This window comes from Ambystoma mexicanum, chromosome 4p, assembly GCF_040938575.1.
Source record: "Ambystoma mexicanum isolate Mex_15411 chromosome 4p, UKY_AmexF1_1, whole genome shotgun sequence".
NCBI lineage: Eukaryota > Metazoa > Chordata > Amphibia > Caudata > Ambystomatidae > Ambystoma > Ambystoma mexicanum.
The window spans coordinates 96,031,975-96,046,631 of NC_090927.1; the positions used below are offsets into that span (position 1 = coordinate 96,031,975).

Below are 14,657 nucleotides of genomic sequence, written 5' to 3' on the forward strand. Positions count from 1 at the left end.
ACATGATGACATCGTGAACATATCCGCAAAGGAAATGGGTGCCCGCTGGACACCAAATGCAGACTAACAGATGTGCTCATGCGCGCGGGTGTTCTACGGACAGTGTCGGGTCCTGAAACTAATTAAAAGTGCGACACAAGTGAGACGGACAGTTACGGACAGACGCAATGTCTGCAGTACTTATGGGTGTGGTGTGCATGTGCGCAGATTTTCTGCTGACTGTACGGCCAGGTACAGTGTCCTTAGGACACCTCCATTTTGTTTGACTACCGACATGCCGGCCACCGCGCCTGTTCTACGGACAGTTCCATCTTGGCTGCGGACGGTACGGACAGGTATAGTGTCCTTAGGACACTTCCATTTTGTTCATTTGCAGACATCCAGGACACCTGGTGTGTTCTAAGAACATGTTTCATCTTGGTTGTCACCAGTACGGAGAGGTATAATGTCCTTAGGACGCCCCGATTCTGTTCATTTACACACAACTTGGACAGCTGGTGCGTTCTAAGATCAGTTCCATCTTGGTTGCGAATGGTACGGGTAGGTGTATTACCCTTAGAACATCCATATTATATTGATTATGGCCAGCCCAAACAGGCACGCTGTCCACGGACATTTTAACTCTTTTAAAAAATATATTTTTATCCAAACCATTTCACTACAACTAACATAAAATAAAATTGAATACACACACATACATCAATCAAGAGAAATACAGGGGGAAGCAGATACTGAAAAGAATATAGGGGAATTAGGGTTTAACACAGACTGGTTGTGAGGGGATGAAGGGATGGATGTTTCGTCAAAACGTTTATGTTCTTCTTGAGGGTTTGGGGATAGTTCACTAGGAAATGGAGAAGTGGGACAGGTACAGGTTGGACATTGATATCTTATTTTTCCTCTCACGTATTCCTCCACAAATTGCCTTAAGCTGTTAAAATTCTCATTTATTATGTCCATTTTCTGTTCTATCCGTTTCAGGCTGTCTTGATCTGTGTCCTTTGGTGGACTTTGTTCTTTTTTTACCTGGTCTGTTAAAAATAGATATATATATATATGTTAAATGCCCATAAAATACTGACTATTAATTTGCTTATGCAGAGAAGTGTGTACCATTATTATCTCTATCCTCCGACATTTCCCCATGAGGAAAATTCTCCTCCAGCCACTCTAAAGTACTGCACATTTCTGTGTCAAAACAACAGAAATACATTATTTTTTCTGCACCTCATACACAAAAGTACACACACATATAAGAAAAATGAAGTTCACTTACTATTTTCTTGTAATTTGCCTTCGTTCTGCTGTGTGCGTCTACTGTCGCTCCTGGCTGCACAGTGTCTGTGAGGTAATTACGTTGGCGGTACATCTTTTTTTGTTATGTATAATCCATTTCATTCTACATGGTAATTAAATGCATGGGTAATATTTGAGACATGTAGGTTCAAATGGTTAGTTATTAGTACTTATAATGTGTTTATGTGTTCTTTTTTAAACTTGTGCATTTTTCATATGGCACAATAGTACAATTTCAGATACCCCCTGACTGTTTGGGTAGTGTTGACCTCGTCCGCGCCCGTCCGCAGACAGGCGCTCAATCCGTGCCTTACAAATATCATTAGCGAGGGGGTTCCGTATGTTCTATGTTACATGTATATAAAGTAAGGGAATTATAGTACATATTTCCCAAATTCACATGATGAAAGTGTATATTCAGTAAAAAAACTTTGTTAACGGGATGTTATGATTAAGTTGCCCTACTAAAAAAACTATGAAATTCAGTAAAAAAAACTTTGTTAAAGGGACGTTATGGTTAAGTTGCCCTACTAAAAACCTGCAAAATTCACTAAAACAAAAGTTGTCAAGAGGACGTTATGGTTAAGTTGTGCTACTAAAAACGTGTGAAATTCACTAAAAAAAAGTTATAAACGTCACATTATGGTTCGAAGTAAAACCGAAAACCCCCTGAAATTCGCCAGTTATGGTAGGCTAAGCAACCATAACTGCCCGCAACACTGTGCACTGCTGACACTAACACCCAGGACATCAAAGATGACATCACAAATATCATTGATGACATCACTGATGACATCACGTGTGTAGCCCCTTCGTTTTTGTTCACTGCCATATCTAGGCCAGGTGGGTTTATTTATTAACAGTCAGAAACTTAACTTTCAAAAGGTATTACATTTATAGATATTGTTATTCTCACATGTTCTTAGAATACTTTCCTTAGAATTTAATTGCATCTTATGATGTACATATATAGGGGAAGAAGCAGGCCTGAAACACAGGAATAATTTTTGTGCGTGAATGCAATCATGTAGATTATACACAGTTGCTAATGATACTGCCTCTTGTTTGCTTACTTTACTCTCCATATATAAACCCCATATTTGTATGCATTGTAGTCTATTTATGTTTTGTGTGTATTAGTAGAAACATGTAGTAAGTGATGCATTATTAGCTACTTAGTATATGTTTCACAGTACAGAAAAGTCTGATACCGAAGCATTCACTGTTTAATTATATAACTTTGGAAAATTACAAATATAGCACCTCTGTGGTGTATGCTGCAGCCAATACCTACATTTCTGTATGAGTAGGTTCCTGTACTAAAAAGAACACTGCAATTGAATGTTCTTTGGAACACTACATTGCGTAATGAAGTATGTAGTTTATTACACATCTCCCGATAATCCCTGATACTTTTTTGCCAAAATTACATTCACAACCCCTTGTCTGAAAAGTAAATGCACATGTGATGTCATCAGTGATGTCATCAATGACATTTTTGATGTCATCTTTGATGTCCTGGGTGCTAGTGTCAGCAGTGCACAGTGGTGCGGATAGTTATGGTTGCTTAGCCTACCATAACTGGCGAATTTCAGGGGTTTTCCGGTTTTACTTCAAACCATAATGTGACATTTATAAAGTTTTTTTAGTGAATTTCACAGGTTTTTAGTAGCGCAACTTAGCCATAACGTCCCCTTAACTAAGTTTTTTTTAGTGATATATATATATATGTATATATATATACATATATTTTCTACCCTTACCCAGCCTCCTAGGCCATTCTGTTGTCCATTGTCTACTCCTTACCATAGCCTTCTGGGTTTCTCCTCCAGCCTCTTGTCTCTTGCTCTCCCTAGGCTCCTCAGACTCTGCTCCAGTCTCCTTCTCCAGCTCCTGCTCTCTCTCTCGCCAGCCAGCATCGACTGAACTCTTTCTCCTCTCTCTAACATCTGAACCCTATAGGTTGATAGGACTTTGGCTCCTCCTTTCAGCCCCCTCTGTTGGAATGGGAATCAAGTAATCAGGTGTAGTGAATTCAAATAAGTAACTTGGGAGTTGTAGTTCTCTGTGCCTGGATGGGTCTGGGCAGCCACTTTGAGAACCACTTCCACCATATGGGAGTTCCCAAGTCCCTCTTGTTCTTTAAGTGGATGGATGTCTGTGGCGAGGGTACCTTGGTCTACCTTAGGCCTCCCTCCTTGTTTAACTGGACTCCCTCCTTGTTTAACTGGACTCTGGAGCAGCTGCAGCACATGGGCCAGGGGAGCCAAGCATACCAGATTTGCCTGCTCTGTGGAAACACCGCTCCTCAAATTTCTCAGTGGGTCCGGAGTAGCTAACATTATCCTGTGACAACCACACTGTTGCAGTGGGAGTTACATTTACGCATGCACAAGCCTCGTTTAGGCTCAGGCATGCGCGTTTGGAATAAACGCGTCCCGAACGGCAATTGCCGCCAGGACCTCAGCAGCACCAGACGTGTCTCCAAGTATTCCTCCGTGTGAGTGCGTGTGTGTATGAATGAGGCGGCCCGAGGCATCCGATGGTACTAACATTGGCGACGAGGACGGCTGCTCGTGGGAGGATCACAATTGCGTATGTGAACGCAATTAACATCATTCCTTCCTTCGACGCAGCCCGAATCTGACGCTGAGACGGTCGGACATTTTGGGATCTGCTTGTGGTGCAGTTGCGGGTGCTCCTGCGCGGCCCACGGGCCGAAAACTCAAGAATTTCTGGAACTTTCGTGGTTCTCCAAGTAGGGGAGCCGCGATTTTGGCCTGAGGGGCCCAATTCTTCACAACAATTATGAAGAGCCAGCAATCCATGCCTGAAGGCCCAGCTATAGAGGGTCACTGAAGGAGTAGTCTGCATATGACGCAGACAAGACATCCATGTAAGTGGTCAAAAGTGAAGAGACACACCAGAAGAGCAGGTTTGCGGCCTCAGTCATGTGGGTGAGTAGCCTGTGCGACCTGCGAAAATGAGTGACCCAGATGAGGAGACTGCGGCACCTGCGCGGGTGACATGTCGGCAGCATGGCACTCTGGCACCCATGCCAGAGTTCGACACTTCAGGCCCACCCTCCAAGTTAGGGCCCAAGTGGCTCGTATGGATTAAGAACCTGGACATGTTCTTCAGAGCGACCGGGGAAGATGACGACGATGCCAAGGTCGCTACGCTTCTGTACTCAGAAGGAACTGAGGTGCTACGCATCTATGAGTCACTAAACGTTCAGGTGGTAACTAATGCCGCCGTCAAGACTGCCCTGTAGAATCACTTCATTCCGCTTTCAAATGTAGACTTTGATAGGTTTGTGATGTGTGGGGAAAAGCAACATGACGATATGATATGATATGGCATTTGTAACGCGCCTATACACAAGTGTTTCAAGGCGCGACGAGGCAGGGAGGGGGGAACAAGGGGAGACAGACAACGATCCTACTAGGCCAGGTGTCATTCAGAGCGCGCAAGTGCATGGGTAGGGGGGACGGGAAAAGTGCACGGGGGAAAGGGAGAGGGGAAAGTGCAGTACAGGGTTAGTAATGAACAAGATAAATAATAAGGGCCAGCTGGTGGCAAGTGCAAGATAAGTGCAGACAAGTGCTGGGAAGGGGGGCTGTAGGGATACAGAGACAGTCCCGCAGTGCAGGGGTTTTCAGGAAGGCAGTGCAGGGGAGAGTGGCTGGGCCAAGGACCGAGATTGGTGAGTGGCCCAGTTGCTGATTCAGTACAGTTTCAGTGAATTAGCAGGGGAGAGGGAGAGTGAAAGCAGAAGCAAAGAGGAAGGTTTTGAGGTGCTTCCGGAACCGGAGATGGTTCTCCTCAAGTTTCAGGGAGGCAGGAAGGCTGTTCCAGAGGGAGGCCCCTACGGCGGAGAGAGATCTCCCCCCAACTCGTTGCTTGGAGAAGCGGCTGACCCTGAGGGAGTTGGAGGCAGAAGAGTGAAGTGCTCAAGAAGGAAGATATTTAGGAAGGGAGAGTTGAAGGTAATTTGGCCCCAGGCCCCAGAAGGCCTTGTGGACAATGCAGAGGGTTTTGAACTTAATCCTCGCAGCCACAGGGAGCCAGTGTAGCGATTTCAGTCCTGGAGAGATACGGTCCCTGGGTTTGAGGCCAAGGACAAGTCTCACAGTCCTGTTCTGGATGAGTTGCAGAGGGTGGAGAGTAGAGGCAGGCAGATTTAGATAGAGGCTGTTACAGTAGTCCAGCTTCGAGAGAACCAGGGCTCTGGAGACAGTGAGCTTCTGGGGGAAGGAGAGGAAAGGAAGGATACCTCTGAGGAGGTGCAGCTAGTATTGTGACTTCTTAGAAACGTCAGAAATGTGAGGAGAGAAGGAGAGTGTGGAGTCGAAGATGACCCCGAGACGATGAGTCCCTGGACCAGTTCAGTGCACGTCTGCGCCAACTATCGAGCATGTGCAGGTGGGACAATGAGGAGGTGATGATCAGGAACCAGCTGATACAATGATGCAGCTCAAGTAAGTTACGTAGGCAAATCCTGCGAGAACCGGGGATGACTCTAGCCCAGATCTTAGACAATGGCAGGATATACGAACTAGCAGAAAGCAGGGGAGCGAAAATGGACGCTACCGTACACACAAGCAAAGGGGAGGAGGCATTCGCCCTAGGGAAGTCCACCCCGTCGAAGTCCCGCTCGAGCCAAAAGCGCCTGGATACATCTCCCGCCCAGGGATCCCTAGCTGTATGCCAATATTGCGGGTACGATCTACCACACGCCGACGACTGCCCCGTGAATTCAAGGGTATGTGGGAGGTGCAACACACCAGGCCACTACGCAAGAATGTGCCGAGCTGCAGCTCCAGTGATGACACAAGGGGTCCTGCGAGGGCGAGTGGGAGTAACTTCAGGAGGCCACGGAGCATAGCCACACTAGAACAAGATACACAGAGACAAAATATTGCTGAGGAGGAAGAAGATGACGAAGAAATCTTCTTCATATCCAACATTGCCACAGGAGCCAAGAAAAGGAGGCAACCCACCTTTGTAGTGGTCATTAAGGGCACCCCCACACCAGTCCTCATTGACACAGGAACATCGGTGTGTGTTCTGGCCACAGAGCACTACAAGGCCATCCCGGGCCCACCGCAGCCGGACCAGTCAAAAGCGAGGAGGCAACACACCCCTGCCAATCCAAGGAGTGTTTGTTGCACTGGTTACCCACAGGCCCAATGCAATCAGGGCTCGCTTTTATGTAACCGACGTCAGTCCCCACTCTCTCCTGAGCTGCGCAGCACCAGAGGCCCTCAACATCGTCCACTTCACGCTAGCAGTGTATCAGGCGGACATTGAACAGCTCCTGAGCAAGTTTGAGAGCATATTCCAAGGGGTGGGCAAACTTAAAGCGGCACCGGTTCGCCTACACATCGACAAGACTATAAGACATACCGGGCTCAAGCATAGGAGGATACCCTTTCACCTCAGACCACAAGTGGAAAAAGAACTGCAGACTTTAATTGAGATGGACATCATCGAGAAAGTTGAAGGGCCCACGCCCTGGGTATCGCCAATTGTAGTAGCGTCTAAACCCAAGCAACCAGGTGCTGTCCACCTCTTTGTGGACATGCGGTTACCCAATGCGGCAATTAAAAGAGAGCGCCACATTACCCCAACGTTGGACGATATAGTTAGTGAGTTGCAGGGGGCCAAGGTCTTTTCAAAGTTAGACCTACGTTCCGGATACCATCAGCTTGAGCTTCACCTGGAATCTAGGTATATAAAGACTTTCACCACCCACGAGGGGCTCTATCAATTCAAGTGACTTAGTTTTGGCGTGTCCTCTGCATCCGAAGTGTTTCAGAACACAATCAGGGGTGCGCTTGGTGGCTTACGTGGAGTGCTCAACATGAGCGACGACATTTTGGTGTTCGCGTCGTCGGAAGTGGAACATATGAAGTGGTTGGAACTGACACTGCAGAGACTGAACAAGCTCTGTCTGACACTGCACCGCAGCAAGTGCGAATTCTTTAGAGATCGCATAGAATTTTTTGGATTAATCTTTCATGAAGGTGGGATCTCGCCCGATCTGGAAAAAGTTTGTGACATTCGCGAGGTGCTGCACCTGAGTCTCCGGCAGAAGTGCGCAGCTTCCTTGGAATGGTGAACTACTGCGGCCGCTTCATAAAAGGACTTGCATCACTCTCGGAACCCCTCTGAGATCTAACGAAGAATGATGTGCCATGGACGTGGGACAAAAAGGAACAAGAAGCGTTCCAAGACATTAACTAAGATGGCGCTGTCTGATCAGGACACCATGGCCTTCTTCGATTCCACGGTTGAGTCAGAGATTGTAGTGGATGCCAGCCCTGTGGGGTTGGGAGCTGTACTGATGCAGGCGGGCGCACAAGGAAGTATGCGTCCAATTGCGCATGCAAGCAAGGCACTGCCAGAGACGGAAAGAAGATATTCCCAAATTGAGAGAGAGGCGCTTGCGATCCTGTGGGACTGCCGGCACTTCCGCCTCTACATCCTGGGGAAACCGGTGGTCGTGGTCACCGACCATAAACCACTGATCCCTATTATGGCCGGGCCGTCATCAAAGCCTCCACCACGCATTGAACACTGGATGCTCTCACTCATAGAATATGGGGTGAAACTCCTTTACAGGCCCGGGACAAACAACCCCGCAGACTACCTGTCCCGCCATCCAAATAGGAAACGGGAGCAAGGCCAATGGGAGATCGTGGCATGTCAGGAAATTATACATAACATCGTGGAAGTGGCCATGCCCGTAGCGCTGTCAAGAGAGGTCGTCGCCAGGGCGTCCATCGAAGATTAAATTTTGAAAGTAATCCAGTCGGCCATCCGGAGTGGAGAGTGGAAGGAGGTTCTGAACAACAACGTGGGATGGGAAGCGAGAGCGCAACGAGATCTGCAGGCGCTGTGGAAGGTGAGAGATGAACTCTCGATCTCAGAGGAAGGCCTACTCCTACGAGGCAGACAGATAGTGATTCCCTGTGCACTGGTACCCAGAGTACTTGAACTCACGCACACATGTCATCAGGGGTCAGCGAAAACAAAGGTGAGACTGAGGCCAAAGGTGTGGTTTCCCGACCTGGAAGACCGGGTGGAGGGGCATGTGCAGAGATGCTTACCGTGTCAGGCACAGTACATGCAGACTTTGGCTCAACAGGCAGAGGGATGTATTTCTTGGCCGTCGTGGACCAGTGGCCGAGGTACCCCGAAGTAGAGCTGGTAGACTCCACTGCATGCGATCACACCATTTTGGCCCTCGAGAAAATGTTTGCGACCCACGGATTCCCGACCATCCTGTGCTCAGACAATGGGCCCCCGTTCATGGGGAATCAGTTTGCAAAGTACATGGAGGAGAGGGGGATACAACAGAGGAAGGTAACACCACTATGGCCCAGTGCGAACGGAGAAGCCGAGAGATTTATGAGAAAATTGAACAAAATATTTTGGATCTAGGCGAATGTAGGGGGCGAACTGAGAAGAAACCTGTTTGAATTCTTGCGAGAGCATAGAACCACTCACCATCAATCGACAGGAGTTTCCCCAGCTGAAGCCCTGTTTGGACGCTGCCCAAGAGGACTCATCCCTGAAATGGAAGGATGAGCGACAGGCGTGATCGATGTCGCCCGGGTCCGGTAGGAAAGGGTGACCAGGAATGAGAAGGAGAGTGAGAGGAGAGGCCTACAGGAAAAAGAGGTAACGGTGGGTGACACTGTGCTGGTCAAGAACCGCCACACAGAAGGGAAACTGTCGCTCACATATGAGCCACAACCCTGGACAGTCACTCACGTGAAAGGGGTGACGGTAACAGCGGCCAATGAAAGCGGAACTGTGAACCGAAACAAATCCTTTTTCAAGAAAGTTGACTTGAGTCCCATGGAGAGGTCGCTGGAAGAGACTTCAGGGCCAGAAGCAAGAGGAGGTGTCCCCGAGGCCGACAGGCAAGAGGAACCCACGCTGAATGAGGTTGCACCGCTGCCGACCTACGGGAGCAGCAGTCGGTGCCCGACGAGACAGGGGCGACAACCTCCGGTGCGATTCAAGGACTACATCATGAACTCAGGAGACTGGGCCAGTAACACACTGAAGTGAGCGACTCACGTTGATTCTTGGTTAAGTTACTTTTGGTTAATTGTTTCTATTTAAAGAAAAGGAGGGATGTTGCAGTGGGAGTTACATGCACGAGCCTCGTTTAGGGTCACGCGTGCGCGTTTCAAATAAACGCGTACCAAACGGCAGTTGCCGCCGGGACCTCAGCAGCACCAGACATGTCTCAGAGTATTCCTCTGTGTGAGTGCGTGCGTGGATGAATGAGGCGGCCCGAGGCATCCGATGGTACTAACACCCACCTTCCAAGCATGGCATGGTGGGATCAGCCCTGAGATCCACCCTATGCTGGCCCTGGGCTCAGCATCATGTCCCTTTGGTCCCCACCTAGTTTCCTTAGTAACCACCCACCATCCACCAACACGGTCAGGAGCTTTGTCACACAAGATTAAGCATCCACTGAGGGAAGTCGCTGGGAATGCTGTGGCTTTTGTGTTAAATGAAGAATGTGAGAATGGGTCGATTAAGGAGGGATCTATGGAGTGGGTGTTAATGCCATTCATGGGGGAGTGGTATTCTGCATCCCTGCACCTGCTTTCTTTGCATTCTCCTTCCCCGGTTGTCATGCCGTACTCCCTCCATTCTAGAGTGAAATCGGAGTCAGGATTCCTCAGGTTGTGGAGTCAGTAGGTGGCTGTTATTTATGGTGAAGGCTGTGAGAGGGCTGTGCAGGGCCACTGTCATAATTAATCCACTAATCAGCATGCATTGTACCTCCCCTTTTGTTCATCGCAGCATAACACAGAAAACATGAGTATACTGGAATGCAACGTGACCGTGTACTGTAATGTTTACCCCAATATCTCCTTGTAAACTTGTTTATGTCTTTTTATGTTTATTGTTTGCTTGGTAGGCGCTTATATAATGAGAAAATACTGTTACAAAGCACTCACAGGGCAGGGAGGGAGTAAGTGTGGGGGAAGAAACATTAAAAACACAATATGTAAGAGCAGAGGGGGGAAAGGGTAGAAGGGACGAACCTACTATGCCTTGTGAGAATTCAGCAGCAAGGAAGAGTGAAGGGCGGGTAAGTGCTGGGGAGTCCGAGCTCATGAGTGAGCCACAGATGAAGTGCTAGGAATGTTGAGTGCTACACGGACTAGGGCTGTGGGAGGTATAAGTGCAAACCTCCAGGCCAGAGGGTGTGCAGATGCAAGTGCTGTGGATGGGCAGGAGCTGGGCAAGATTGGTGTGGAAGGCGAGGGCCCCGAGGATGCATAAGGGCCCAGGAAACCGGTCACAGCAACTGTGGGATTAGCAGAGGAGAGAAGAAGGGAAGGAGGAGGAAAGTCTTAAGGAGCTTCCGGAATTTGAGAAAATCCTGCTCAAGGCTCAGAGGGAGGGGAAGGCTATTCCACAGGAGGGAGCCCGCTGAGGAAAGTTAACAACCACCTACTCTCTGTTTAGCAGGACGCTTTACACACAGAGAGTTTGTGTCAGAGGAACGTAGTGGTCTAGAGGGAGAGTATGTAGTGAGATAAAGTTGCAGATGGCGTGGTCCACGGGCCCAGACAGCCTTGTGGATGTTGCAGAGGGATTTGAATTTAATCTGTGCTGCAACCGGGTGCCAGTGAAGACATTTTAGTGCAGGAGAGATGTGGTCCCTGGGCTTAAGGCCAAGGATAAGTTTTGCTTCCCTATTCTGGATAAGCTGGAGGGGTTGCAGAGTGCAAGAAGGCAGGTTCAGGAGGAGGCTGTTACAGTAGTCAAGCCTAGAGAGAACTAGGGCTTGGGTCACATTGAGCCTCTGAGGGAAGGTGAGAAAAGGCAAAATTCCTTTGAGAAGGAAGATCTGAAAGTGGAACTTCTTGGCAGTGTCCTGAGTGTGAGTGTGAGGGAGGGAGGAAGAAGAAGAGAGAGGAGTCGAAGATGACTCCAAGGTTTCTGGCTTCAGATGAAGGCGCAAGGGGAGAGCCCAAGGAGGAAGGCCATGTGTATAACATGTGTTTACATTCCTGCTCATTCTACTTTGCTTTCCACTAGACCCTTCATACCCAAAGCCTTCTCTCATGCACATCCAGACACTCCAAAGCCACTACATTTGTGCATGCCATAAATTGCAAAATTAAACAATATATTTAAATATAGTATCTATAAATGGGTGTGATCTGATATTTATCAAAATGAAGTAATGAGTTAATAATGGTCATACTTGTTGCATTAACAGTTTTGTTTGTTTTGGAGCTATATGCATATGTTCATACATATATATATATATACTGCATTCACGTTTTATTTTTCTTTCTGGGCCCAGCTAGCATGCTCACAGTCGCTGTCTTCTGGAAGGGGAAGCTGGACTTGTCCAAATCCATCATCTACTACCTTGTGGCGCTGGCTGTCGCCAACTTCCTTTTGATCCTTGTGGTTACCGTCTTCAGGGATATCTTCTTCTTCTACGTGAACATCTCGTTGTGGTGGCCGCAGCCTTCCTGCGGAATCAGCAACTGGATCTACTTCACCTGTGTGTACTCCCTCACGTGGCTCACCGTGGCGTTCACCTTTGACCGCTACGTCATTGTCTGCTGCAGCAAATTAAAGCTTGTATACTGCACTGCCAAGACAACCCAGCGAGTAATTGTCGGCGTCTTCACCGGGGCATTCCTTATGGCCATGCCCACTTTCTGGATCTACGTGCCAGTCCCGACAGTGGGACTCAATGGGACCTCCATGGACATTTGCTCCATCCGGAAAGATCTGAGTAAGATCCCCATTCTGTCCGTCTACGACCACTTCCAGACGACTGTCTGGATTGTAATACCACTGGTATCGCTGATGCTAACCAACGGACTCACTGTCTGGAACATAGTCATCACGACACGAGTGCGCAGGGGGTTAAAGAGTGCCGTGACCATTAATAGCCAGGAAGACCCCGAGACGGCCCGGCGTAAGCGGTCCATCATGTTGCTCGCTCTAATCACAATCTCTTTCCTCGCCCACTGGCTGCCAAAGATGGTCATCAAAGTTGTGGAGCGGCTCACCTACCCGCCAGTCAACCGCTACAACTTCTATCACCCAGTGAACGTGGTCCGGATGCTGGCTAACATGCTCATCGTCCTGAGCTCCTTCAGCAACATGTGCATTTATGCCCTAACAATTGAAAGGTTTAGGAAAGAGCTGGTCAGGGGTGCCAAGGCCATCACCTCTACTTTCTTCAAGCCACCCCAGCCACCAAGAAAAACTGTAAAGATTTTTACTACCTAAAAAAGCAGCAGAGCATCGCCTCGAGGTGACTGTGGGTGAAGCTGGTGAGCAATGCAGAGTTTGCAAGATGGTGCACTGAAGGCATTCCATCAATCCACGACTTATTTCCACAACAAATGCACTTCATACCATGCTCTGTCCAGGAAACTATGGAATGGCAGCAGTTGTTAAGATGGTGATCTCTGATTTGATTTACTGGGTTAAGCAAAAGAGGGGTTTGGTGACTTGGAGAACATCCTGTTTAGTCTTTGGCCTGAACACAGAAGCTGTAGATTGAAATGGATAAATGTCTGGCAAGCATGTAATTAATTCAATTTGCAAATATACTGCTATGCTAGACGATGGCACGTGTGATATCAGTAATAGCGGTTTTGTTATTTCATTATTTATTTATATTATTAACGTATTGTTGATATGTAAGGCGCCAACAGCAACGTGTATATGGTTTCACTGTGCCTCAAGAGGAAGAGTGCTGGGAGACAGGAAGCGGAAACAAATAACAGTTCTTCCCATTCAACAATTTCTTATTGATTTTTCTTATGAGAATCTTATAAACTTTAAACTTATAAGTATTCAAGAAGTGTTTGGTTGTCATATAAGCTCTTATTGTTGTTCCCAAAATCCCACTCGTTTCATAGAAGTTCTTATAAGCTACTTATATGAATCTCATTGGCCATTTTTGTATGGGCTGGTACATCCAGGCCAATCTAAGTGTGAGGGTAAAGGAATAGGAGAGAAGAGCAGACCGGTGGGGTAGCAGAGAATCCATTACTCACAAACTCAGAACAAGACTGTAAGTGCAAGGCTGTAAGTGCAAGACTGTAAGTGCTAGGCTATAAATCTAAGGCAAGTGAGCAAGAACAAGGTGGGACGAGCCAGACAAGTTCAGCATAGGACCAGACATCCCTTCAGTCAGCAAAATTCCAAGATAATTCAGTCTTATACAGAGTCCAGGTGAAGGGCAGGGCCCAGTACCGAATGGGCATAAAACAACAAAGCCCTACTCGCAAGACCAGAAACCCATTCTCTGTACCCTGTCATGTAAATATGCATGAACATGTGTGTTTTGGTAAGCAATGTTTATATCGAATATTTAATAAAGAATAAACATATATAAAATATTTTATAACAAACATTTTTATAGAGAATTCATTTAGGGGTGGGGTAAGGGTTCAATATTTTCGGGAAACGGTTGGGATGGTTGGGATGTCTGACGTCATTGCGGACCTTCCGAAGAGCATCACGTGACCACACGCTTCAGCATGATGACGTGTTTGTGAATGCATCCGCACTTCGCGATCAGGTCTGTGCTTCGTAGTCAGTTCGGAACTGCACTTTCTACTAAACTAGGAACTTTCAAACTCAAAATGTTCCCCTTGCACAACTCCTACACCTATTCTTACTCATTATGCATTAACAATCTAGTACACAGCACATACTTGGAAGAATATTAGCAAAACTGCTATTTATCTTAAAAACTGCATCAGCTATTGCCATACCTCCTCTCCAAGAGCCCTCACCACCACCACCAGCTGGAAGACTTACACAACAAAAAAAGTGCAGTACTTCAAAAGACAATGGCCCTCATTACGACCCTTGCGGAAATCGGAAAACGATGGCGGAAATGCAATACCGCCATCGAATAGCGCTCGGTGCGACTATGACCCGTCACCGCAAAGTACGAAGCCATTAGCGACACCGTAGTGAACGCCAACGCTAACTGCACCAAGCACGCGCGCGCGCCATGCGAAACCGCAAACACCACCATGGCGCAACGGTACGCCAATTCCGACCCTAGCGGACATGTACCTAACGCCATCAGGCATGGCGTAATGTACCATTCCGCCATGGTGAGAAGTACGGCATCGCGAATCAACCGTAAACGGCCCCACTGAGTGCCTGTACACCGCTCCCTGCCCACAAAGTACAACTCCCCGTAGGTGCAATGAAGCCACAATGCAACCATTGAAATGTACAAGTCACCCATGCATGGCAACGAACAAAAGAAACACAAGAGGGGCCAATGGGAGCTGCAGGGCACAGATGGCACGAATACAGAA

At 47.7% G+C, this 14,657-nt stretch overlaps 1 protein-coding gene across 2 annotated transcripts in view; it reads left to right on the plus strand.

Annotated features, from left to right (window-relative positions):
* Window positions 1–13,666, plus strand: part of LOC138453022 (probable G-protein coupled receptor 139) — a 258,219-nt gene extending 244,553 nt beyond the window's left edge. For both annotated transcript variants that reach the window (XM_069605437.1, XM_069605438.1), the window contains exon 2: window positions 11,651–13,666. In XM_069605437.1, coding sequence (XP_069461538.1) covers window positions 11,651–12,597 — 947 coding nt within the window. In that variant the 3' untranslated portion in view covers window positions 12,598–13,666. The remainder of the gene's footprint in view (window positions 1–11,650) is intronic.
* The last annotated feature ends 991 nt before the right edge of the window (window positions 13,667–14,657 follow it).